The sequence below is a fragment of the Diplotaxodon limnothrissa genome, linkage group LG14, assembly GCF_057381915.1.
Source record: "Diplotaxodon limnothrissa isolate DT_005_m linkage group LG14, D_limnothrissa_male_GT1.1, whole genome shotgun sequence".
NCBI lineage: Eukaryota > Metazoa > Chordata > Actinopteri > Cichliformes > Cichlidae > Diplotaxodon > Diplotaxodon limnothrissa.
Window position 1 is genome coordinate 35535760 of NC_140609.1, and position 27863 is coordinate 35563622.

The 27863-nt window shown below is 40.8% G+C and overlaps 1 protein-coding gene across 1 annotated transcript; it reads right to left on the bottom strand.

The window, feature by feature from the left end:
* Positions 1–198: 198 nt before the first annotated feature.
* bcl9l (bcl9 like) lies at positions 199–27586 on the bottom strand. The gene is made up of 9 exons (XM_085371033.1): positions 27235–27586; positions 12080–12153; positions 11565–11978; positions 6160–6282; positions 5580–5754; positions 5412–5496; positions 2502–4884; positions 2128–2382; positions 199–1846 (listed from the first exon to the last, which is right to left on the bottom strand). The coding sequence occupies exons 3-9, from the start codon at positions 11890–11892 to the stop codon at positions 684–686; spliced, it is 4512 nt and encodes a 1503-aa protein (XP_085227159.1). The 5' UTR covers positions 11893–11978; positions 12080–12153; positions 27235–27586; the 3' UTR covers positions 199–683.
* Positions 27587–27863: the final 277 nt, after the last annotated feature.

The window sequence follows — 27863 nt, forward strand, 5'->3', positions numbered from 1 at the left end:
TTTTTAAATTGTCCAGTCAAAAAAAAAAAAAAAAAAAAGTTGTAAAGCTGGCCAAATATCAGCCTTGTGTTGTTTTGTAGCTACTGCTAATCCAATAAAGATTTTATTTTATATATTATACGACACCCGTGTTCCCTTGTGAGTGTTATCAGATTACATGAATTGACAACACAAGAACCAAAACAAAACCATGTTAGAGATCCTTATTATTCTTTTTTAAACTCCTATTAAAACACAGTTATACAGAACAACTGCAAACAATCACAAATTGCATCTTATATACAGCAAGTATATATATTATAATATATATATATATAATTCCTTTGCACAACAGTTTGGTAGTTGGAGAAAATAAATCAATGATATTAAAACAAATAGAAATTTGAGGCACTCCTCTCCTGACTGCTGCGCTGTTCCCACAACAAATACACACAATTCTGAAATATACACATTTTACAGTTTATATAAAATGGCTTCAAACTTGTTATTGAACAGTGTTATAGTGATTTCATTTTTAATCAGTTGTAATCCTTTTTTGCTCTCTCTCTTTTTTTTTTTTTTTTTTTTTTTTAATTCCTCCTTTTCAAAACCACTACAAGAATAACAATGAAAAATTCTGGACACAATGGGAGGGTAACCCAGTGAACGCATTTTTTTATTAAAGAACTGTTTATTGAGCTGGATCAGAATGGCATATTGGTCATACCTCCAGGACCATAGCCAATGGAACTGTCCAGAGACATTCCCCGCTGTCTGAGAGACTGTGGGCCCATCATACCAGACTGTGGATGAGGTGGGGCCATCATGGGACCCTGAGGGGACATTAGTGGGCCCTGGGGTCCAAAGGGTTCCCCTGCAATTGACATGCTTCGCTGCTTAGCCTGCATCATCATAATATTCTGCTGTGCCATCAGATTCTGTTGGTGCTGCTGAGAAGGCATCATGCCAGGTCCATATGCATTGGAGGGATGGTGGAGAAGGCTGTTGGCCATCATGGCTTGTTGTTGCTGGAGTTGCTGTTGGGGCATCAGCCCTGTCCTTCCCATCATATGACCAGGGGGACAACACATGGGGCCCATGCCCCCAGTAGAAACCATACCCCTGGAGACCCCCTGAGGAATGACCATGCTCTGGCGTATTCCACCATGTGAGGGGTGAGGTGGCAGCTGCTGTTCAGCCATCATATTCTGTAGGCTTGCCAAGTGGGGGTTAGACGAAGGGCCACTGCTATGCGGAGGCCCAGAAGAAGACAGCTGTTTAAGGAGCTGCTGTGGCTGCTGGGATGGCATCCCTTGATGTGGATTCTGATGTGGCTCACTCTTAGGGAAATACTGAAGAGTGCTACTCGGCTTATCGGAAGGAATGATGCGGGAGAGATCAAACTCAGGAATCCCTGTGTGAGTGGGGCGTATGACTTCACTTAGATCAGGTCCTTCACCTATGGGAAGTGAGGGAAAAGAGTCTGGTGGGTGAGGGGGGCGTTGGTGAGGATGACCTTTGTTAAGAAGATGTAACTGCTGATGTGGCAGAATATCTTCATTAGACTGAGCGAAATTCTGTGACATGCCTCCAATAGGTGAGTGCATGGGCCCATGTGGTGGTGGCTGCATGCGGGGAAACCCTGCCGTCTGGGGTATAGGCGACACATTGCAGGGCCCCATTCCCTCAGGTGCTCCTCCCATCATGGCAGAATTCATGGCAGGCATGCCCATTTGGTTTGGGGAAGAAAGGACAGGTGCTGAGGAATCGTGGGACAGGTGCTGCTGACCTTGGTTTACAATACCCATCGGGCTTTGGGGATCACTGTGAGGACCAATCTGTGACGTCTGGGGATTACCCATATTTCCTGGTGATAAAACAAGATGAATACATGAAAAACCCATATTATAACAGTTAATAAACACAAATGTTTTCTTAACTCGTTAAAATTACAAAGTATTAACTGGAGCATTATTTTTATTCAAAAAACTCACTACTTTAATATAAATACTTAAACTTTCTTTTTGTCATGTTTTTTCCTGTAATGGCATAGACAAATTGCCTTACATCAGCACAATTTAAGCAAATCCTCCGTTTAACCACTGTAAAAGGTATTTTCTGTCTGTAATGATATCCCTATTTTCATACCTCCGATGCTGACACCAGATAGAAGAGGACGATCTGGTAGCATCTCATCATCAGAAGTAGCGATTGTTTTGATTGCATCATGGTAGAGAGGAGTTGAACTGGGAATTGCGTACTTGGACATTTGAGACATGATAAGAGATAATGGATTCTGAGATGTTGGGACATCGGGAGAGGACGTAAATGGCATACTAGGATTCATTGAGCCTGGCTGGGAAATAGGGGTAGAGCTTGAACTCCTAGGGGGAAGTGATTGGCCTGCAAAAAGAACAATGAAAAAAATTAGTAATCTCACAGCAAGACAAGGAATATCATAAACCTCAGAGAAGCCAATACGGCATCTCTGATGTTTGTTTTGAGCTTGGATTGGAGTCTACCTGTTTCAGTAGAACCACATCCTCCATTGCCCACCATCTTTCCACTGGCTGGACCACCCGGACTTGGAAGTGGTGGTTTAGGAGACGTCCACCCTGGAGAGTTTGAAGCCAGGGCGGGGGACTTCAGTCGTGCAGGGGAGGCAGACGGAGAGTGCATCCCAAGGCTGGAAGATCCCATTACTTGGGGAGACTTCATGGAAGAAGACGAAGGAGTCCCAGCACCAGATGCAGGTGGAAGAGGGGGATGATGCCCAGCAGAAGAAACCTGTGATGGTGACTTCAGCCCTGGAGCAGAGGGGGAAGGTATAAGAGGAGATGGCTCTTGATTGAGGGATGGAGACTTTAGTTGATGAGGAGGAGGCACTGAAGGAGATGTCAGAGGGTTAACATTTACTGACAGGTCAGAGGTTTGCCTAGAACCAAGGTCTGCACCCCTAAGGCCTCCGCCCATCGGCATATGACTAAGACGTGATGTACTTCCCATTTGATTAGGTCCTTGATGATCAGGCCCAAACATCTCTGGGCCACTTTGTTGAAGATACGTTACTTCCATCTGACCTCCAGAAAAATGACCTTGGTTTGGAAACTGATAAGGGCCTTCAGGTCCAGGGATCATTCCTTTATTTCCTCCTCTTCCATTTTGAGAAGCCCTGATTCGTGAAATCTCTCCAGTGCCAAACATCTCCACTAGAGGTCCTCCTCCATGGCCTCCTCTGAGCTTCTGAGACATCATCTGCTGTTGCTGCTGAACATGAATTTGTGGGTTCATGTTCATTGCCATGTGGCTCCCCAGAGGAGAGTCTACTAAGTCTCTCATTGGAGGACCCCCTCCAGGAGAACCCATAATATCACGTGAACCAGGAAAGTCCATGGGATCACCTCGACCGGAGGGTTGACCACGGCCCATTCCTAAATTGGGAAGATCTGGGCCCCCAAGATTATCCATAATTCTTGAGCCCATGTTGCCATGCTGTTGCTGTTTAGCCAATCTATCAAGTTCAAACCTGGAAGCACCCTGCATGTGCCGTTTGTCCATGATGCGAAACAGTTCCTCGCGTGTTAGCAGATGCTCTGAGTCACCTTGCAAGTGTTGTGGCGGCCCACCAGGGTAGCATCCATGGAAGGGACTTCCACCACTTATATTGTTAGGCATATCATCTAGCCAAATCATGCCTGGGCGTGAGGGCCTGTGGGGTCCTAGACCTTCCATTGATAAAACTCCTCCTGGACTACCAGGGAAGCCCCCTCCAGGCGGCCCTCTCGGTCCAAGAAACCTTGGGCCACGGGGTCCCTCTTGCATTTCTATCATTCGTCCATTTCCACCCATTCCACCTCCCATCATATTGGCAGGACCCCATTGCTGATCTCCAGGCTTGCTGTGGTATGGAGGAGGGGGTCCTCTCATCATCATAGGCATGCCCATGTCACTCATGATTCTAAAGTTTTGGGGATGCGGAGAAGGGTGCATCTCCTGTTGTCGCCTCTTCTCCTGGTAGAATTCTTCTTGAAGTTTCCTCCAGGCCACTTGCTCTTGGGTCAGTCCTTCTTGTCCAAGTAAAGGACCCATGTCATCCCCAGGTGACAGATGGTGATGTGGAGGTTGTGGCAGGTTATGATGAGAGTCCATTTGAGGGCTGTCAAGGGCAGGTCCACCAATGGATTGTGTATGAGAAATTATTGACTGCAAGGGTTCTTCATATTTCTTCATATCGCCCATTGGAGCCAAGGCTGATGATAACATATTACCACTACCACAATTTCCAGAGTTATTAGTACCACTGTTACCTTCCTCCAGAATGCCACCCCTATCAGTATTATTATTATTTGGATTGGATGAGTTATTAAGAGCATTGTTGTTAGAGCTTGCAGGGTCTCCAGAGCCTCCACCTGATCCACTGCGCAGAAGCAGCCTCTCTATGTCTCTCAACGTCTGCAGAGAGCGCTCCCTGTGTTCCAGTTGCTCTTTGGAAAGACCATCTGTGTTTCCTTGGCCACCCCTCTGTACTGTATCACTCTGTAGGTGTGTAGCTAGGATGGAGGGACTTCCCGAGGGAGAGACACTAGAAACAGGAAGAGGCATACCCCCTGTGCCTTTCCCATTTCCAGTTCCTGGGTCTGCGCCAGCAAGTGCTACCACGCTTCCTCCCTCTGACCTATGAGTGACAATACTGTTATTGCTGGAAGCTCCGCCAGGTCTGGTCTGAGGGGATTCGTTATCAGAGTGCCCTGCTGATGACGGTGTCCCTGCAGTATGCATCGGACCCCCAACACCTGCAGAGGCTGGCCGTGGAGTTCCACTTTGGGATTTCGGGGTGCCTGTAGGTGGTGAGCTACTGGTATTTAGCTTCTCAGATAAATTAGAAAGCTTCCCTGATGGGTGGCCCTGTGGCAGAAAAAAGGACAAAGAACACAAGGCTGAACTTTTAAAATGTTATTCCTGCAGTCGCAATTGCTTTTCATATATTTTCATTAGTAGTGTGATCATTTATCAGGCTAAATTATTTTCTATATGTGAACTTTGTCACTTTGATGTGATTGTCTTCTGCTCGTGTAGCCTACATTATCTAGCCTTCATGTATTAAATGGGTAACTACTACTAGTGTGTCTGTCTTCTAGAGATAGACACATCACTAGTATTCATCGCTGCACCTGCAGTTTTGCTGTTTGTTGGTACCAGACAATTAATAGCACTACATACCCTTCTAAGTGTTTTTTTTTTTTTTACAGCAGTCCAAAGAAGTGACAGACAGACAGAAACAGGAACAGAGAGGCATCCGAGATTAAAATAACTAAACAAATACAAAAACCCTTCACACACAGTTTGCACCTGTGGTCTTTAATGTGGAAAACACTTTTACTCCCATGTGGTTTAATCAGTTTAGGAGAAAAAAAGAAAAAGAGATGACTGACCTGCTCCAACTTTGAATGTGGAACGTTTTGCTGGTGAAACAGAAGGATGGAATCAGCCTGCCCTTTTATTACTGCCTCTGCAGCACTGTCAAAAAAATAAAATGGCCACTTTTAGAAGCTGATACTCTTAATCTCCATATGAATCATTGACCTGCAAATATTTTTCACCTGTTGGCAAGGTTGGTTGTGAAAACATAGACCACTTGCTGTGAAGCCTGAGGGGGATCTGCTTTTAGCCCTGGTCCCACCCCACATCCCATTGCTGGACCTCCAGATTCGGGCATGGATCCCGAAGTCAAGCGATCAGAGCGTCCCTGGATAGGACCAGCCAGCCCTCGCTCCCCTTAGAAACAACAACAATAAAACAAAAAATACATAAATAATTAAAAAGCCCCACAGTGGTTTCATTTCTCTAAAATAGCTTGGATTTTTATTTAAATACCAGCAAATTCATGTGGCTACAAGAAATCAACACCAGAGTGCGCTAAAAAAAAAAAACAGTCCCATCAGTGGAGGGGATAGTAAGGCATTCTAAGCAGACATCTCTATTTCTTAGTGTTTTGTGTGTGCAGGAACTCCAACAGCAAAAGATAATTTATCAACTGAACCTCAGAGAAAATAAAACAGACGTGCTGGATGGAGCGCGCGGGGGGGGTCGACTGTTGTGGTCACAGTAACACTATTTCCATATTTAGACAAAAGCAAATGACAGTGTGTTTCACCACTGTGTTGAGGTATTCACACTCACGGTGGGCTGTAGTGTGTGGCTTGTCTTCATCTTCCTCTGTGTCAGGTCCAGAGCACCATTCATCTCCACTGTACGGCTGTTTCTTTTCCAGAACACACCGCCGCTTGCTGCGCATAACACCCTCTAGAGGACAGACAGACAGACACATCCACATTCATGCATCTGTTATACAATTTCCTCTTTACTGTTACAACTAACGTACAACTGTATTTTCCAGAATCACAAGTTAATTAACTAACTTTGTCTGTTCACATGCAATGTGCTTTACTTGCTGAAAGTTCACAGGGCTCCAACTTACAGCTCAGAACAGCATCTCTAATGGCAGACTCACTTTAAAATCATAATATGGTCATAAAAATGGTAAATTGGCTGCACAATGAAGTTGTGAGTAAAATGTAGGACATGTCAATTAGGGATTATTTTTAACTAGAGCTATGGTATGCATCTGCAAGGTACGTTTTAGTAAAAACTGGTGAATCATGAATTAATTTGACCATGTTTAATCCTGTGAGGTTAAAGTAACCATATGTGCCAACCCTAAATCCAATCCTTTGGGAGAGCAGCACCAACCATTGCTAGTAAATGTTGCTTTGCAATATTAAACAAAGACAAATACCCGAATCCCAAATATATACTTTGAGATTTAAAATATAGCACTAAATGTGATGTAGATTATTTTTGCTTTCGTATCCAGCATTTTACATATTTTAAGATGTGACAATGATGCTGTTAAACCATCTCAAACTCTTGTATATTATTTACATTAAAATGTATCCACAACATGAACATAAGCACGATTATTTTGGTGGCTTTAATTCATTTTTGTGGTGTAGGCCTTATATACATCAAACTGTCAATAAAATCCACATAAATGGATTGCTAGGATTGAAAAAAAAAATGTATAAAAGGTTGAAGTCTGAGCTTTCCACCCAAGTTGAAATGGCTGCGTATTGCTGCTATGTCATCTTAAAACAGTCATGTGATTTGCGCCGGCACAATTGTCGACCCCAGAAGGTTAAATCATTTCTGCAGAAATGCTTCAGCTGCTCTTGCCAGAAGGTGCACATACCTGTTCACTCCCATTCATTTTCTAAGATGAAAAAAATATCATAAGCAGCATATGAAGTCTGTCTGCTTGTGCAAAATTTAAAATGTTGTAAATACTGAACTATGTGGTGGTTCTGGGATCTGATAGGAACAGCACCCGAACACCTCACAAGGTATTCCAGGCATGTCCATCTGGAACAAGAACACAAGATACTGAAAATACACTGGATTATATTCCCTGCTTTCCTTTGACTGATACTTTCACAATCCACATCTGAATTAGTGGCACCGGATTCTGCGCCAATGACTCGATATAAAAAAAAATAAATCAATAAAAAAATATTACAGAGTTGGCTTATCAAAATAACTTGCAGGTAAACATTTCACTGGCATTTTAGCTGTATGTACGTCATTTTTTATGTAACTGTGTGCCAACTTTATTCATCTCATCTACAGTGGTTTGAAAAAGTGTTTGCCCCCCCTCCTGATTTCCTAGCACTTTGCATATGTGTCACACTTATGTTTCAGATCATCAAACACATTTTAATATTAGACGAAGATAACCGGAGTAAATATAGAATGTGGTTTTTAAGTGATGATTTCATTGATTAAGGGAGAAAACTCATCCAAACCTACCTGGTTCTCTTTGAAAAAGTAAATCCTGAATTAACTGTGATTAACTGAAGAAGCTTCTCGGATGAGAGGTGAAACATCTTCAAGCAACCTAAAGAAGTCCAAACGCTTTTCTTTCCAAGCTCCTTAGACTACGATGGCCTGGATGACTGAGAACCTTCACAGACAAACTGTGATTATCTACATTTTTTGGAAAGTTGAGTTCAGTTTCACTAAACACATTCAGGCCTGATTACAGGCACACCTGTTGAATCAGGAAATCACATAAATAGAACCTGTCTGACAAAATAAAGTACACTAAAAGATCTCAAAACGCTGCACATCATGTCACTAAAGAAACACCTGATAAACAAAGTAACTGACATCTATCCATCAGGAAAGGGTTACAAAGCCATTTCTAAGGCTTTGGGACTCCAGCCATTATACACAAAGGGAGAAAACTTGGAACAGTGGTGAACCTTCCCAGGAGTGTCTGGCCTACCAACATTATTACAAGAGCACATCAACAACTCAACCAAGAGGTCACAAAAGAACCCAGAACATGTCTCTGTTAATATCAGCGTTCATGGTTCAACAGTAAGAAAGAGACTAGGCAGAAATGGCATCCATGGGAGAGTTCAAGGAGAAAACCTCTACAGACCAAAAAAAACCCCACAAGGCTCATCTCACATCTGCATGAAAGCATCTGCATGATCCCCGTGACTTCTGAAAATATTCTGTGGACTGATGAAGGTTTGAGTCCCACTACATCTGGTGTAAAATTAACACAGCATTTCAGAAAAGGAACATCATACCAACAAAACATCTCGAAGGATAATGTCCAGCATCTGTTTATGACCTCAAGCTGAAGCACACTTGGGTTCTACAGCAGGACAATGATCCAAAACACACCAGCATGTCCACCTGTTAATGCAGGGGTGGGGAACTCCAGGCCTCAAGGGCCAGTGTCCTGGTTTTAGATCTCACCCTGGGTCAACACACCTGATTCAGATGATTAGTTCATTACCAGGCCTCTGGAGAACTTCAAGACATGTCGAGGAGGTAATTTATCCATTTAAGTCAGCTGTGTTGGATCAAGAACACATCTAAAACCTCCAGGACACCGGCCCTTGAGGCCTGGAGTTCCCCAACCTCTGTCTCAACAGCTTAAGAAAAACAAAATATACAGTTTTGAGTAGTTTAGTCCTGGCTAGAATCTGATTGAGATGCTGTGGCATGACATTAAAAAGGTGGTTCATGCAGAAACCCACCGATGTGGCTGAATTACAACAATTCTGCAAAAATAAGTGAGCAAAAATTCCTCCACAACACTGTAAAAGACTCCCTGCCAGTTATCACAAACATTTCAGTGCAGCTGTTGCTGCTAAAGGTGGCCCAATCAGTTATATGGTTAAGGGGCAATCACTTTTTCACACAGGACCATGAAGGTTCTAAATTTTCATTTAGAAACCACATTTTGTGTTTACTTGTGCCATCTCTGTGTAATATTTAAATTTGTTTGATGATCTGAAACATTTAAGTGTGATAAACATACAAACCAAAAATAGGAAATCAGGAAGGGGTCAAACACTTTTCACACTACTGTAAGTGTTGCTTATAAAAACATTGAGCCAAAAAACACAGTTACGATTTTGTGAGAACACGAGCTACTGTGGTTCAGTCGGTCCAAACTGCTGTGGCTGGCCTAAGATTTCCACAAAGAACAGAGAACCAAAAATGGACAGCAAATTCAAAAGATGAATAAATCTCTAGGGGTTAAAGAAAAGATCAGCACACTCTGATCTCTCTGATTACTGACTGCACATGCTTCCAGATAAGCTTTATGACAATTCATTGATCATCTTTTTGTCTTCAGCGTAAAACTACTTCCAAATAAGCATGAGTTTGGGTAACCACACTCCCAACCTATAAAGTTAAAGTGAAAAAGGAAATTGAAATGACAGTACAGACAACCCAACAGCAGAGGGAGGACTGGTACCTTTTTTCAAAGTAGTAGTTACAGATTTATCTAAGAAAAACAGTTACTGAGGCAGTTTTTCACTGCATATTTCAAGGTCTGGCTAATATAACACATGTAGGATAACCAAATGGATCTGAACATTTGTGTTTGTGTGAATGGATAAATGATGACAAATTAAAGGGAAACTTAAATGTTAGTGTTAGTTCTGTTCACCACCATAGCACTGTTTTACTCCTATAGCAGAATCGCAAAGAATCAATGCCAAAGCTGAATTAAGCCGCTCTAGTGGCACACATTGGCACAATACCTTACTAAAGTCCCTGTGCAGACATGGACTCCTCTCTGATAACCTGATAGCGCACAAGAGTCAGTTTCATCACCATTAGGTCGGCCACTTTTCTTTAAGAATCACAACTGCAATTTTCCACAATCTTCATGTACCACTTTCAGAATGGTGCAAGTCTAAACCCATGCCGCTAAATTAACTGGAAGACTCGCACAAGATTATGATCATGTGTGTGTTATGCATCTTAAGTTGCTCAACAATAAACATCACAGTTTAAGAGAATGCTTTAAACGTATCAACATGAGTGTATAGTTCGGCTTGAGGCTCACGCTTCTAACTTCACAGTCTAACACCAGCCGAGCTAATCTCTAGAAAGATTAAGTTTATTCCATACCTGCTACGTCAGAAAGCAGCAGAAATTAGTTAAAGTTATACCCAAAACTGAAACAAGATATAGCATCTAATTACACCGTGCTCACCTCTTAAAACTAATCTGTCCCACATAGATGCATCTTAATAATTCTCAAGGCATGGCATATCCCATGTGAAGTAGCTATCAAAGTAATCAAAATACAGCTACTATGGTTAGGAAACTCTTCTCTTATAAAAAACATCACTTGATAAACCGTCAAATTGTCAAAGCATAATATTGCAGTAGTGCTATGGATCAATACTGTGGGTCTGAATCAATCCACCCAATCTTTCATTCTTTCCTCTTAGCCTCTGCTGCTCTATGTGCTGGGACCACACCTCATCCCTGAGTGTTTTTATGTGTGTTTGTGTTAATTATTAATGTATTGATACATTACTGTGTTTGCATATTCATACTGTGGGGACTCTCCACCCTTTTTGGGGTCAAAAAGCAAGTTCCCATAATGCAAATCATTAACTTTGATAAGACAATTTCTGTTCTGTGCATGTGTGTGTGGTGTTTGTGTATGTGTGCGTGTGCAAGGTTCGAGTAATGCACAGGAAGCTCAGATGAGTTTCACAAAACACATGATGAACTCTTAAAATAGCACTAGCAAACAAATGCAAATCAAGCACTTTGTACTGAACCACATGAACAAAAATATTTACACTCATCACCTCCTGTTTTAATAGTATCCTCTCTAGCATTACTAAGTTGTCACAACCACATTAGCTTTCTTGCTCTCAGAGCACTACAGAAACCCCAGATGTTTTTTCATCTGAGACACGTCACTGCTGTGAAGGCATGGCGAAAACAATCAAAAGCCAGGGGGAAATTCTGATGCTTCAGTGAAAGGTCAGGGCATTTCAGCATGAGAGAAAACAAGTTCTTCTGTCCTCGCAGTCCTTGTATTCACTTCCTGCTGTGGAGGAGGTGAATGCACGTAATCTGGTATTTCGGGTAAAGATCTGGCTGATAGGGAGGTAAAGGAAATGAACTTATGCATAATTAGAAGAAAAAAAAGAACTCACTACAGAGCACCCTCTATATATCGATACATGTCTTACCCCCTTTGGCATCTGTCTCCAGGACTGGAGGAACAGCATTTCTTAATTCACCAGAGTCAATGGAGACGCTCCGATCCCGCTTGGTTTTGGTTTTCAGCATCCCTCCAGTGCCACTCACTGATTGGCTGCCAACTTTGAGCCCAGGGTTGCTCAGAGACAACTGGCTGGTTTTGACTCCATGGTTGCCAGAACCAATGCCCTTTGAACCCAGGTGGGTAGCAGATCCTGGCTGCTGCTGCTGCGCCTGCTGATTTACGCTGGGTATTTGGGATCGGCTGTCACCGGTGACCTGCTTGCCATGACTGGCCAGTTTATTGTCTGGGTGCATTTGAAAGGCTGGTGATTGAGGTGAAGGTCTGGTAAGGAGAACTGCTGGGCTGTTAGTCAGTGGAGTCACATTGCTTACAGGCGACACTGATGGAGAAAAGAAAAAAAATAAATAAATCAGTGATCAGTATTTTAAAGGCTGGTTCTAGGTTAGGTGTTTAAACCAAACTTAAGCCGTGTTCACTCACCTCATCTCACCTAGACACTCAGCTGACACATCGCCATGCTGGTTTCCAGGATGCTTCACTGACCACACATAGACCTAGGGGACAGTAACAGAGGAATATCATTAGCAGAGGCAGACGGCGACCTTTACAGCTAACACTGTTAGTTATGTGTCCTCAACCTGTGGGTCAAAGTCAACGTCATGAGACAGAAGAGAGAGAAAAAGCCAAAGACTGATAACAGAGTAAGGCCAAAAACACACCGAGGTAACTGTCTCTTTAAGGCAAAGAGTGCAAAACTGAGTTTGAGCTGGGGGAGGGACCCGAAACTCAGAAGTAGCTCAGTAGCAGTGTTTAAGGTACCGCCCTCTTCTAAACACTTTGCAAACCGCAAAAACTCCACCACATACAATGCTGTTTAGCAAAAATCCTGTTTCCCTCACTTAGACACACTCATTCCTGTTTCACACTTGTAGCACAAAACAGATAAACTAACTACTCGATACTAACAGATTTTATTTTTGGACTATTTAGACACGCAACCAAATCTCAAGACATCATCAGAACTATCTACCTTTGCTTTAATGTAATTTAGAGTGACCAAAGATCCCAGGTAATGAGGCCCTAATCATAGACTTTCAATTATTTTCTTTACAGAAAAGGTTAAGGTATAACAACAGACTTTTCCCAAGCAAGAATGAAGCTAAATATTAGTAATGGAGGACTTCAAATCAAATCTGCTGCTGCAAGCTGGCACTCTTTTGACACCACCACCTGCCTATGTCCATAACCTCAAGTTTATGTTTTTAATATCTGCTACTGCAGTGAGCTGTTTTTGGTGAAAAATATTTTATGCATTCTAACAACTAGCTCTAAACAAGCAGACTGAGTTCATCCCATAAAAGATACCTGTGCAGAAAACATTAGTTCTTCAATATTTGCAGGTTTCAAGATTAGCTGGTCAAAAAAAAAACAAAAAAAAAAACCCTGTTTAAAATAAATATCTAGGCCAGATCTTTGGCTGACATCAGGCAGATCGCGTGTAAACACTTCTGACTGATGACACAATCCTAGTCAATCAGGTCAGCTGTTCCGCTCCAAAAGAACCATCTGTAGCACTCACTCACCTTCACAGGTAATGGTAAACACAATGCTCCCATTAGTCATTAACCAACACTGGCTCAAGTCAGCACAGGAGGGTGCCTTGTTCACTGGCTGAGGATTTCATCATTCATTAACTCAAACAGGGACAGTCAGACGTTGCAACTGTTGACAAAGTATGACTCACTGCTTTGTGCAACACAAAGGGGAGGCAGACTAATCATATGGTGACAGGCTGACCTTCAAGTGGACACTTATGAGAAGAAAGAGCCGGCTAAAATGAATACCTGTCTAGTGGTTATCAAGCCAACTCTGTCATTTATGCTACTGTTGGCATGTTGAGGGGAATCAAGGCAATAAGGGTGCAGCTTAAATTGGAAAAAGTGGAAGAATTGAAGAGTCACCGAAGTAAATCTTGTGTTTCACTTGAACACTATAAACAGTTCAGCCTCATGCTGCCATTATCCACCACTTCTTGCAACATGTATGGATGTCTACTGTAATGTTCTTTGTGAGTGGCTGCTTGAAAATGAAGCCTGTCTCAGAGTGAATGGAGAGAACTGAGTTTATATTACATTTGCATGTTTAATATACATCACATTTGTTTTTGGTTTTTTGCAACAAAGATAGCGATGGTGGAAACGCTCAACTCGAATCTTCAAAATGGGACTTTACAAACCAAGGATTTACATCACAGTGGCAGTACACACTCTGTACTGCTATTTGTGTCTCTCGTTTGTTCTCCGTTTTATGCAGGAGATTGGCATGCATCTCCTCTCCAAAACACACAAAAAAGCAAAGCAACATAGGTGAAGTAAAAATCAATGTTATTAATGTGGTCTTATATTACTGCAAGAGCAATTAAAGCGTCCTACTATGGTGGTAACCCTTGTGGCTGCTGTGTTTTTTTGTTTGTTTGTTTTTTTGACCTGCCAGGACCCACCTTTTTTCTTTTTTTCTTTTTTTAAATATACACAAGGTGCATGTTTTAGCAAATCTCAGAAAGCTATTTGGACTGAAGCAAAAAAAAAAAAAAAAAAAAAAAAGCCTTGCAATTTTATATATTGTTAAGGATTCAGTGTATACATGTGTGGCTTTACATTCCTGTTTATAGAATTATATAGAATCAGACAGTATAGAATTATACTGACTGTAGTTAACTGCAGTGAGTTTTGGTTGGCCTGATTGTTTTGGAAAATGCTCATCTACTGGGATTTAAACACACACCTGTCTTCAGAGTTCATAAAGAAGGGTCAGAAGAAGAGGAAACTATTCAGAGGGCGACAGTTCTCTGAAATTAAATGCCTTGTTGATACCAGAGGTCAGAGGGGAAGGGCCAGATTGCTTCTAGTCAACAGGAAGGCAACAGTAACTCAAATAACCACTCGTTACAACCAAGGTATGCAGAACAGCATCTCTGAACATGCCTCAGATCTGGAAGGACTACACCAGTTGCCACTCCTGTCAGCTATGAATAGGAAATGAGACTGCAATGTGAGCTTGGGCTCACCAAAACTGGTCAATAGAAGACTGGAAAAACATTGTGTAATAAAACAAGTGTTGAATTCTGCTGTAACATTCAAAAGGTGGGATTAGAATTTCTAGATGGAATGAAAGCAAGGATCCTTTCTGCCATGTATAACTTGTTCAGACTGGTAGTGGTGGTGTAATGGTGTGGGGGATATCTTCTTGGAACACCAACTGAGCATTGTGTAAATTCTATAGCCTACCTGAGTATTGTTGCTGACAATGTCCATCCCTTTATGACCACAGTGTACCAATCTTCCTGCTTCCACCAGGATACAAACCATTTGCCAAGGCTTAAATAATCTCAAACTTGCTTCTTGACTTCATGAAATGACATGGCAACAAGTTAACTGTATTCAAATGGACTCTATAGTCATCACATGCTAATACAATAGGGCATCTTCAGGATGTGGAGGTACAAGAGATTCACATCATGGATGTGCAGCCAAACAATTAAAATAGACCAAAAGAACCAAAACATTCTCAAGAGAAATATTTCCAGCAACTTGTTTATTCTAGAAAGCAACAGGGGTCAAATACTGACTTTATTTGGTGTCATCTGCATTGATTACATGGTGACCTCACCACACAAGCATAATATTTTTAAAAGTCAAGCTTGAGATATGATAAAGTACTTAATTATGGTGACATTTGAAAAGTACAATAAATCAGATCAACCTGACATCTGTGCAATTAATGAAATAAAGTAAAAATCAAATCCCTATTCATTTAATTTCTGTCAGGTTTGAAAATTCTATCTAGCCGTCTAGCTTTTCTGTTCATGTTGACAAGATTATAGCTCTCCATCTGGTCACACAGACTGTGGCTTTCCTGATCAAATACGGTCTCCTACAGTTATTTCTGGTGTTTTCAAATATGGTGTTGTCATATGCATCTCAAATTCTAAAATATTGGCCCTTTAATGAAAGATGTTGATAAATTTTACACCCAAGTTGAAATTGGATAAGACTCAGCCTCCCATAATGGGTAAGAGCAGAGATGATGGAGTTTCATTATACATTCAATTAAGATTCAAGTCTTAAGTGTGCTAAAGAACATGCTGACACACTCTGGAAATGTATATAGACCAATATACTCTAGCCTCTAGCTCGTTATGTAACTGGGGAGTGCTTCTTTATAAATTGCACATTACCAAACTAATAAATCAGCCGTACTGACCAATTACATAGCCCCCCAAAAATAAGAAACTAATGCAGAAGTAACTTCAAAAGCTGCACAAATTGATACACTCTATGTAGCAATTCAGATACATGTGCCTCAGTAAATGACAACACACTACACTGCTAGCACACAGCACAAATGCAAGCATAAGGTGCATAGTGGTGGTGGTTGGAGGTGGGGAGGGGGGTTACAGGCCTGAGTACTTCATTGGCTGACTGCAAAAAGTATGCTCAGCCTTTTGAAAAGTCAACTGACACACACACACACACACACACACACACACACACACACACACACAGTTTTATAGTACGCACTGTTTGCATACAGTAAAACAGGACACGTCATCATGATGTAGTTTGTTTTTGTGATGCAACAGTCAAGCTGTCAAAGAAAGAATTAATACAGAGAACTAAATGTATATTTCTTGGTTCAAAATGGGGATTTTGGGTGGTGACACAAAATTAAGCATAAGCAGGCATCAGCTCAGAGATTCCCTGATTATATTGAGAGAGATGCTGCAACATATGTTAAAAATGACTCTGTCGCATGGCGGTATAAATAGTTACAGGGCCCTGCCAACTTCATAGTTAGCACATGCAAAAGCTAATGCGGTGACCGTGCACTGGGTTTCAGCTTGGTAGTTGCTCCTCAACGACTCAAGATTACACACAAGTACATGCACTTTCCTTTCTAATGTTGTGGGGGGGAAAAAAATTTAAAAACCCAAAACTAAAAAGGCATAATAGTACTCATTTTACACTTTCCATAAAATACAACAGTAATTAAAGAGAAAAGAACACTTTGGTACACAATCAAATAAATTCTTTCAGCATCTAAATATCCAAATCATTCACCCAACTTTGAAATTCTGCTATTCATAAACAATTCTGCTCAGTCATCCAAGAATGTCAACAACTAAGTCTGTCTAGGCAGCTATTTAAATGAAATGCTCACTCAGTGGACTGATGGAGACTGACAGGAAGTGTGTCTATATTTGAACTGCCTCTTTTCAAATATGCCAGTGTTCCAAGACTCTGAAGATCCCAGCTTAGTTTCAACTAATGCACTCTGTTATACTGCAATACTGCCAACCAGCCTACCTTTATAAAAGCTATAAATTTCAGCTTTTGTTTAACCTGTCCTCGTACTGTAGCTAATAGAGGAAGTCATTTATAGTGTTGATTTGCATCAAAGTAATGTGTTCATAATATTTAGCAAATGCTTGTGTATGCAAATAGATTGAGTAAAATATTATAAACAGCTCTTATGTTATCCCCAGCATAGGAAATGTACATGCCAGCAGCCAGGGGGGTAGTACTTCATAAATGGCATCTCTTGTTTAAAGTTACAGATATCCATGAAGTCATGCGATGCATACTGCAGCCTATGACATTGCATGCCACTGTTTCCGAGCAAGACAGATGAGATGATAACTTTACTGTAAAGACTGTTGCCTTTGGTTGCGAGAACAAAAGTTATTGTCTTGCGCCAAGCAGAGCAGGGTGTGTACAATTAAAGGATTTATACTCATGTGCACAATATTTACTGAGTTAACTTGAAGTATCTACTTAAGACAAACAAGTTCAATTGGTAACTGTTGATTAAATGGAGATGATTCAATTTTCCAAATACGAAATGTAAAATAACATCCAATGATGTACAGTATCAACCTCAGTCATACACTGTAAATCTCTCGGCGTAGTATTATTATGAGCACATTCACTACCAGTTACTAAGTTAGAGCAGCTGCTCATTCTAGCCCACATTAAAACTTAATCCTCAGGAGCCAGTTCATAAAAGTTTGTCTTGTGCACAAACCAACATTTTTCCATTGCTTTTAAAGGCAAGTGTCAGCTGGACACGTGCTTATGCAAAAGCGAGGTCTAATGTGGTAAGGAAAATGTTCCCCATTTGACATTTGCACAACTTGTTTGAGAAGCAAATTCAGTTTGAAAATTGGATCTTGTCCAGCTGCGTCCAATTTGTGCTCCAAACAAGCAAGGGGAATAATTCAATGAGTTTTAAAATCCACAACACATGATGTTTACATGTAAAGCCAATATATGCAAGATAAATGCACATAACGCAGGCCATCACACTCACACATATGCTCTTACATTCTTTCAGAAATTGAGGGAAACAAACATCATTTCTCTCAGTTAAGGCTCGAGGTTTGCTGAGTGTTTTGAATATATTTGCCAAAAGGAATTTGAGTGTAGAAGATGCTTGCTATATTCTATTTTTCAGCATTTTTTTTTTATTTATTCTTTTTTCAGATGCTCTTTGCTGTACTTCCACGCTAAATTTCACCATAACACGAGTTTTTCTGAGTATACAGCAATCAGAGGTAATGTATTGTGTATATAACTAAAGCTAGTGTGGGTCACAAGTCTTTCTAGCTGCTAACTACTTTTGATCACTGTACAATCAATTAGCTCTGCAATGTCTAAAATGTCTAAAAATATAAATAAAATAAAAAAAAGCTTAAACTTGGCTTTACTCTATGAGCTCAGCATAGTTTAACATTTTAGCATCAGTGAAATATTTTACAGTCAAACTGCTGTGTCTTGCTTCATGTTTGGTTGTTAGCTGTCAGCTTAGTACTTTTTGCTCCTAAGACAAGTCATCTCATTGCATCAGAGGTTTAGCTGCGTGTCAAAAGGTTTATGTTATCAGCTCAGTAAAACAGATGGCAACACTAGTTTCTGTTACACCGAGTTGCCCATTTATTGCAGACAGTATAAATTCTGGTTTTTATTTAGATCCTTGTGTTTGCTGTATCAGCAGTTGAGCCGCTGTATTACTACTTTTCACCTGTTGTGTTCACGTGCCCAGAAGATTTAACACACCACTGCAAACGGCCACAAAAGACACTGTTGCCACGGTTCTGCAAATTCTACAAACTTCTGCTCCAGCTGATTTTCAGTTTCAGTTTACTCCAGATTAGGCAATAAAAACACAAGGTTGGGCTTGGGAAAAGATGACTGGGTTAAAATACAACCCTTTCAATAACGTTAGCCATTTCTTGGAGAGTCTGGCAGAAAGCCTCAATGCAATCTTTACCCATGTGCAGCCCTGCAAGGTCACGGAGAGAACTAAATACGAATACACAGTGCTGCTCTGTTGATCACCAGCAGTAAACAGAGGCCAAAGTGTTTAACAGTACTAATGAATGAATAATGTGTGTGAGGCAAGAGCACATACAGTTAAACTGACTTTTTAGACATTAGCTGTTTAACAAACTGCATTTGCACTTGGCGCCAGTCAAAATGTAGTCTAAGAGAAGGAAACCAAGTTTAATGTGATTTGCCGCTCTGTGCTCCACCTTACAGCAAGGTCACGGCTAACACAACCTGTGTGACTTCACATAACATCGCTTCTGTGAAGGACTAATTCAACTTAAAACCTTGCAAAGGTCTAGAAAAAGGGGAGGTTAGAAAGTATAAATGCAAGTTGTAAGGATCATGTCAGTAACTCTTTTGGAAGTGGAAATGATTACTGTGGCTTCTGCTAATGATAGATTCTCTCTTCAAATAAATTCCCACCAAAATACATAGACTAAATCTAATCATCTGTCCATATTCCTTTACAATAACTGGATTTAAAGTATTTTCTAATATGGTTTTTTTGTATGTTGTTAAGTTAAATGTGTGTCACAAATGTGGGTTAATGTGGCTCCAACATGCACAACTCCATACACAAAGGTTGTAAACAAGCCCCAAATTGTCACCCTTATCACCACTAACCGCTTTCCCCAGAGTTAGACACGGTGTCTCTTTCAGAAGATTTCTATTGGTGAATCTACCAGTGAGCTCTATAACGGGCCGTGAAAATTTTTATTAAAAGTGACATAACCCAGACAGCCTTGAAGGCATTTAATTGAGAATGTGTAAATAACTATGACACCCAATCATTACAGTGAAGGAGGGGGGTGCAGGAACAGTTTGACTGGGACATACTGTGATGATGTTTGAAATAGTGAAATTGATATAAAAAGAGGAAAAAAATATTGCAGATACAGATAATATATAAAGTGTTACTGTGGATAGCAAAGTATAGGATTTCCAAAATGCATAAGATTAAGTTACTAGAATAGCTTTGCATTATTCACACATCAAAAGTACTATTTATTTATCCTGCTCTGCAGGTCCTCAATTCGTCTAAGCTCTCAACCAAGCTGCAATTTTAATTCTCATTAAACGTTTGATTGGCTACCTCTCAAAAATGGAAGGTTTGAACAGCAGATGGGTGGGACTATCGCGTTCAGCATTAGGTGACCTTTTCATGATATTTACTCTCTTTGATATCATACACTTCCAATAGTAGAAGAAAAAAAAATGAAGAAGCAATATATGGAGTATTTGGAGAAGTCTGAAATCCAAGCTTTTGGCTCATAGAATTACTTCTACATATGATGACTTCATTATATTAAACTTTGGTTATAATAAATAGTTTAATATGGGCACTCGCCATTGTAACAGTGTGCCAAATGGCCTGTTAACATCCCCTTTGGCAGCAAGAATCCATTCTGGACGACACAAAGAATCCACCAAGCTATCTTTATCCTGTCTTCCTTCTCTCACCCCAACCGGTCGCAGCAGATGACCCCGCCCCTCCCTGAGCCTGGTTCTGCCGGAGGTTTCTTCCTGTTAAAAGGGAGTTTTTCCTTCCCACTGTTGCCAAAGTGCTTGCTCATAGGGGGTCATGATTGTTGGGTTTTTCTCTGTACCTATGAAGCACCTTGAGGTGACTTTTGTTGTGATTTGGCGCTACATAAATAAAATTGAATTGAAATCTTCTTACTGCTTTCTCCTGGTTTGTGGAGAGTTTTTTTCTTCTTCAGTGTTTGGACAACTACTTAAGGGAGCCTAAGGTGCTGATTCCTGGAATAATTTGAGAAGTCATTATATTTATAACACTGGCCTTCACTAATGGCAACTGTGAAAAAGCCATAGCTTTAACAAAGCATGTAAGAATGGAAATCTTTGTAAACACTGTCACAGAGTGACAGTGAAAGGGGTACCCATTCAAGACTGTGCACAATAAAAAAAAAATTAAAAGAAATACTTTGCAAAATTTTAGAGAAGCCTAACTCCTTTTTTACTTGATGCCTTTTGGAGTCATGTTCCACCTATCACAACTGATACTCCAATTAAATGTTGGACAATTAAATGCAAAAAGAAAGAAAAAAAAAAAACAATCAAAGGGACGACACAAAGCTGAAAGGCAAATACAACATTGCTTTGTCAGCCTCCAGCAGCCAAATTGATCTGCAAGCCATGCAACTTTAGAAAATTAACAGGGATGATGATAAGTGCTCTCTTAGGCTTAAATATGTTGAATCAGCCATCAAGTTCCTGCCAATTTTCACTAAAGAAAAAACCAAATGTGACCAGTAATGTCAAACTACTTTTGAGTGACAGCGATCAGTACATGTTAAATCTCAGCCTTTAAACTTTCTCTAGTGAATGACATTTCCAATTTTGCAAGCTTCTGCTGCAATACAAACCAATTTAAAAATGTGTTCATATACATATTACCCACTTGGGTCTCAAACATTAAAAGGTTATTTAATTGGAAATCACTATCCATATCTGATGATGAAAAAAAAAAAATGGCAGCATATCATCAAAGAAACTACTGATAATGTTCAAAAAGTTAAAAAAAAAAAAATGTAGTGGTGATGTCGCTGATTTGTGTGTGTTCTGCACAGAGAAAGTCAGATTTCCCATTTTTGAAGGACAACATATTTTTGCCATATGGCAATGCATGCAAAAAAGGAACAAACAGAACTTATTCAGAAGTTTGCCTGGAGGAAACAGGGATAAATGAACACTGCATTTTTGGAATTTCTGTTTAGAGCTCTCCCCAATAATTCATAAACTCCCCATTTATGAATTACTGACCATATTCAATGATATTGGTATGTGTTTCTTTCGGTTTATAGTCTTTGCTGCAAAAGTCTTTCCATTCCTCCTCCTGCCCTTATCTCCTGTTAAAAAAAAAAAAAAAAAAAAAAAAAAAAAGAGGATACTGCTTGTCTAACCTTTGATTAAAAGGGGAAAAAAAAATAGACGTGTTTACATGTGGAAAAAGTTTATCCACAGATTTTAACTCTGTGCTATTCAGTGCTGCATTCTCAACTGTCACTCTGCTTATAGTACTTCTAGCAGTAAACTGCAGTGCATTGTGGGACAGCGCACAGGTGACAGGCACTGTTGTGGCAGATTGCCATGGAAACAAAACATGTCACAGCACAGTATAAATATAGACTAACCATGTGCAGAGCAAAGGTCCTGCAATAGTGCAAAGGCTACAAAAAAAACAACAACTGTTCACTTCAACGGAAGTTGTCTGAAGACAAACACTTCCTCTTTTGTATTCTAACTTACCGTGATGTAACAAGTAACGAATTATATGGGGCAAAAATCATATGGATTTTAAATAAGATGTTTAGCCACCACATGCTGCAAAAAGAGCTCCGGTGCATATTGACGTTGATTCTTAAAGTCTCTGGAACTCTACTGCAGTGATGCAAGACAATTCTTCCAAAAGATACGTCTTCCCTCTTGATGATAGCAGTGGTAATACAAAGATCTTCCATAAGCATTCAATTGGACTGAGGTCTGCTGAATGCAAAGGCCAAATGATATGATTCACATAATTTTCAATGCTAAACCCATGAACATGATGCTCTCTGAAGGAGGGTAATGTCATCCAGGAAAAAGCCACTCCCATCAGGATAGGAATGTTTCATCATAGGGTAAAGGTGAATACTCTGAACATGTTGTATTGCTTTGCAGAACCACTTTCTACAAGGACAATTATTCTACAGAATAATAGAGCAACCATCCCTATCAATAAAAGGAATGCAAGAGTTCAAGTCTTTCCTTTAACTTGTCTCCCTTATGTGTACAGATACACATGTGCAAATGTATAAGAATCCAGTTATTATACACACACACCGAAGGATTTCTGCAGCACTAAAATTGAAAAACCCCAAAACAAAGCTTTAGAGTTTGAATAGTTTAGCAGTTAATGGATTAGACCATCTAAAGAACATTAACAGGCATCATCTGAGTAGTCAATGGAAAACCAAGTTACTGGATGATAGATGCGTTCAAATAACAGCCTACTGTGTACAAGTAACTTGTAAAACTCTAAAACATTTGGTTAATGCTTTGAAGAAAGCTAAATTCATGTAGAGATAAGAGAAGGTAGTCTCTGCTATTTTAAGCTTTTGGTTAGTTTGTAAAATAAAGATCAAGTTTCATTTTCTCAATCTGTGAACTCAGAACTGTTTTGTGTATTGCAGTTGTAGAAAGATTAATTTCATGGATTGGCTGGTGATAATTTTGAGGTAGGTGGAGTATTTGTTAGCAATCCCCTGCTATGCTGCATTGCTGCCTTTTGATATAACAGGCCTAACTGAACAGTGACAACAGGAAGGATGACCTGAGTTCATGTGCCAGAGACAGGGTGGATATTTCACATGCTTGATTCACGTGTAGTCTGAGCTGCTAATGCCTGGAAATGTAAACATTTCACACGTAGATCAGACAAAGACCTTCACAGTTTGGAAATCTTTTCATGGTTTTCAATTCGCAGTTTTTCCTCAGCTCACGGATAAGGAAATTCTGGGCTCATTTTGTACAGAGGGTCAAGGGTTGTATCCTTTCCAGCACATTCTGGGAAGAAAGCCAACTGGAGCAAAGAAAAAGGCTGAACTGCAGCCTCAGTATAGACAGAAGGCAGGCATTACAGCACAGAAGCAGCTGGAAATGGAAGACTGAGGGACAGAAGCCATTCAGTGTCTAGCTGAACACACATTTCCCAGTCTGCACAGGAGAGGATGGCCACTCTGTGCAACCAGACACAATGTTTGTCCATGCAGGTCAAAGACGATCTAAATGAAAATAAGTTTTATGCAACAAATATCATGCAGTATACAATAACATCTAACTTTTTAGATCTGTTGAATTCCTTTTAAGGGTGTCTGAAGGATTGCACTCTGTGGCAGACAAAGACACAGACTGATGGAGTCAGTCATGTCATTCCTGATATACTTCTTTGACCTCCGCCACCTGGTAAGCAGGTGGTGCATCGTAAGATAAAGTCTCGGTGGATAAGTCAGAGCAGTCGCGTGGAGGTCCACACAACTCTTACACTCACCATCTTGATGATAAGATTTACCCAAAGAAGAGTACAGTCATTCAGAAGAAAGGCAGGCAGGTAGTAGACTGGTACTCATCTACACTGAAAGGAGACGGTTGAGGTGTTTTGGAAATCTGAGTAGAATGGCCCCTGGTCACCTATTAGAAGAGAAGGAGAAGACTCGGGACAAACCCAGGACACCCTGGATTGATTGAGTCTCTCTGCTGCAACAGTCTTGATGTCCTCCCAGAAAAGCAGAAAGAGAGGTGGCCTAGGAGAGGGAGGCCTGGGCATCTTTGTTTAGACTACTGCCCCCAAAAAGCCAAACTTAGATAAACAACAGAAAATGGATGGTAACAGAACGCAAAGCCAACTGGTGTCCCTCTGGAGACCATTAGAAGATTTATTCCCCAAAAAAGCAGTGAACCAAAAGTATACACTAAACAAAACAAGACCTTAACAATTTACCCTTTAACTAAATTAGTACACAGAAGTTCTAGAATGAGAAACTTTAAAAAATCTTATCACTACAACCTTTAGCTGGTCAGAGGTAGAAGCAGAAAGGTGACTGTCCAGAGAAGAAAGAAAACCCAGAGGAAAGTCCACCTGGATTAAACAAGCTGATGTGTAAATACTGGACTCAAGGTGGGAAATTACCTCCAGATCATCTAAGCTTTTGCACATGTCTGGCTTTTGCTGTCTAAATTATAGTAAATGTTAGATCTGGCTAAAGTTCAAGAGTGATTGGAAAAGGAAGCATGTAAGCTCAGCAATGATGAAGCGTGGGAGCACTTCTGCAATTGGTTTTGTATCACAAATATTTAGTTTGATTAAAAAAATATCTTCCTCTTTAAATCATCCAGAATATCACTGGCCTTATAAACTATGTTTCTGCATCAATGCAACGATACAGTTTAAATCATCTAACCTGTAGTTGCTTCAAATTCCCCTGTCACGTCTAAGCGGCATCCCAGGAAAGGACTAACACCTTCACACTCACTGTTGTTATGCTGTGCAGAGTTCAAATGGCATTGTTTTCACCTGACCGGACAAACTAAAGTTAAAGAGCCTGAATGCACAGCTCTGAATGTGCCTGGTGTGAGCAAGGGGTATTGATGTCATTTGAGAGCTTTGAGAACCAGCGCACACTGGTCAGTATGATCCACTGACAGGACTGTATGCAAAACATGCAAAAGATAAGCACAGAGAAAAGGCACAGAAACAACAGCTCTGTGACATTAACGTGAACTACACACCTGAGTCGTAGTGCACTTTCATTTAGACTGAGGATTTGCCCAGTTTTTCCCCTACTAGTCTATAGATTCTGGTACTAAAGTGTCTTAGTATATTCAGTGGTGTGGAAATGTTCTCAATGTCACATTATTCTTTCATAGCTCACCTTCGCAGCGCTCCCTGTAACTCACCCCAAAGTTCTCAGATCACCTAACCAGATAAGAAACACTTTGTCAGCAGCTCACCAAATCTGTGTCTGCTTGAACGCATTCATTCAAATCAACTCTGGACTAAAAGGGAGACAGGAAATAGACTTTTCATTCATGCCTAGAATATAATCAATGAATGCATACATGCTTACTTATGCTTTCTTTCCTTTCTACTGTTACAGAAAGACTGCCAAATCATCACTGGCGCTGTCACTTGTTTTATGCGTGTGCTTCTAAGTGTGCCCGAGTACCAAAACGTCCATGTATTTTGTCAAGCGCTGCGCATGTAGTGAAAAACAACACCAATAATATTTCGTTCATTATGCCCTTACATAGTGGATTAATTGCCTTGCACAAGATTTCCATCATTATCCACTACAGCCTCATTTAGACAGCCCCAAAGGACAAAACACATTTAAAAACAAAAAAAAACAGGCTTCAGTCAATGAAGGTCTACAGGTAGGCTGTGGACTAATCTTCAGGTAAAGACATATATAGCATTTTTTTTTAAAAAGGAAAAGAAAAGATGCTGAGAGATGTTTCACTTCCAATGGAAAGAAACACAGAGGGTACTGAAGCCCTGAAAGACAATTCGGATCAAGTTGCAAACTCTGTTAGGTGCTATATATAGCTCACCAGGATATTGTAGATACACACACAGCATGAAGTGCCAGTGCACACATGAGCAGAGGCTATGTACCAAAAAGAGAAAAGCCTTAGTATGAAGTAACTGCTTTACTGTCACCCCATATTCAACAGGCTGAACTGGCAGGACCATGGGATGCTATAAGTTTTATACTTGAGATCAAGCACACATGCATACAGAAATATATATGACATATGCGGACATACAGAGAGAAAGAGAGAGAGTGGTGAAGATAAACAGGTGAGGGGCAAAGAGTGTGTCCCTAAACAATTATGCAAACACTTGGCACCCTCGTCAACGCAATTAGCTATAAAACTAGAATTGCCGTTGTGTTTTTACCATGTCACGCCTGTTGTAATTGTATTAATATACAAATCTTGTTATAACACGCTTCTGTAGCCGTTGTGTAACTGAATCACAGCGCAGCAAGCGTGCCTATTAAAGTAAAAACATTTTAAAACAATGGTCATTTTCCTAAATTAAAATAACGCTGAATGGGGTAACAGTAAAGTGACAGACAGTAATAGTTGAGCAGCGGGGATATTAGCGGCATGTCGTGCTCTACATGCCCCCGCTGAGCCTGTGTTTAAGTGACAGGTATCGTTACGCAGCCTGTCACCCACTGAACACGGTTTAGCTGTTTAGCACAAAAACCATTCAAATGCAGCTTTGGCTTAGACTCTCAGATTAGCTAGCGGTCAAATTTACACATCTGCATTAAAGTGTCCCCATCGGCACACGGGGACCAGTGAAACATAAAGTTGGCCAAGCACCGCATTCTTGTTAGGAGAATTTAAGGACACATGCCCTGATGTGAACCCCAGCCAGAGCTCCTGAGTGGAGACTTGGTGCGCCAGCCAGGTCCACGGGCTAACTTAGCATGCTAATTCATGTCTTCGCTAGGCTACTTGCTCGTAAGCTGACGTTGCCGTAGCACACATCTGCAAGCGAACCAGTGCTAGCTAATGGGATTTGAACTTTGTTATTGGCTTGCTAGCGACCCGAAGACTTCCTAAAAGGAAGGGAAAGTTATGCGGGTCCACACGTTACGAAGACAGCTCCGAAATATGTGCGAACAGCTAGCATGTCTCGGCAGTGACAGTGTTTTGAAATGCTGTGTACTCTACCCCATTTGGCTGCTGTCTGAGATCAGAAGAGGCCGATGTCAGGACTGACGGCCAATCGACATTCCCCGGAGTGGCCGCCACCGCTTGCTCCGTCCGCCGTAACACTGCGCAAGATGGTCCCGATCCTGCTGTTTGATAGGAAAAGGAGCTGGTGCAGTTTGACGGCGTTTCGGGTGATGATTAATAACACGCCGTGTCTAGGTTGAAGTTTCGGTGGAAATCAGAGGACGCGTCACCTTGCAGCGGTTCATGACTCCCACTATTCAAGATGTAGAAGGGCAGGACGTTGCATTTCTCTTCGAGTCCATATCACTCCCAGTCGCTGACAATAATTAGTGTGGCCACACGGGCATCCGTATGTCACTATGCTGATATGTCATGCTGGACTTCTGTGCTGTCCGAGGGTGGATTGCTTCCCTTTCTCTTCAGATTATCTGAATATTTATATTAATTCGAGATGATACTGATGTAAGATCCCTGAAATAAAATTTTGATTTACAGATTTCAAGTGCACCAAGCGATGAAATCCAAGAATCACTCAATCAGTTAAGTGTTTTATTTCCATTTGATAAGACCTATGCCGTCTTGGAAATCACCATTTCCATCTCAGCTCCCACACCACTTTCCTA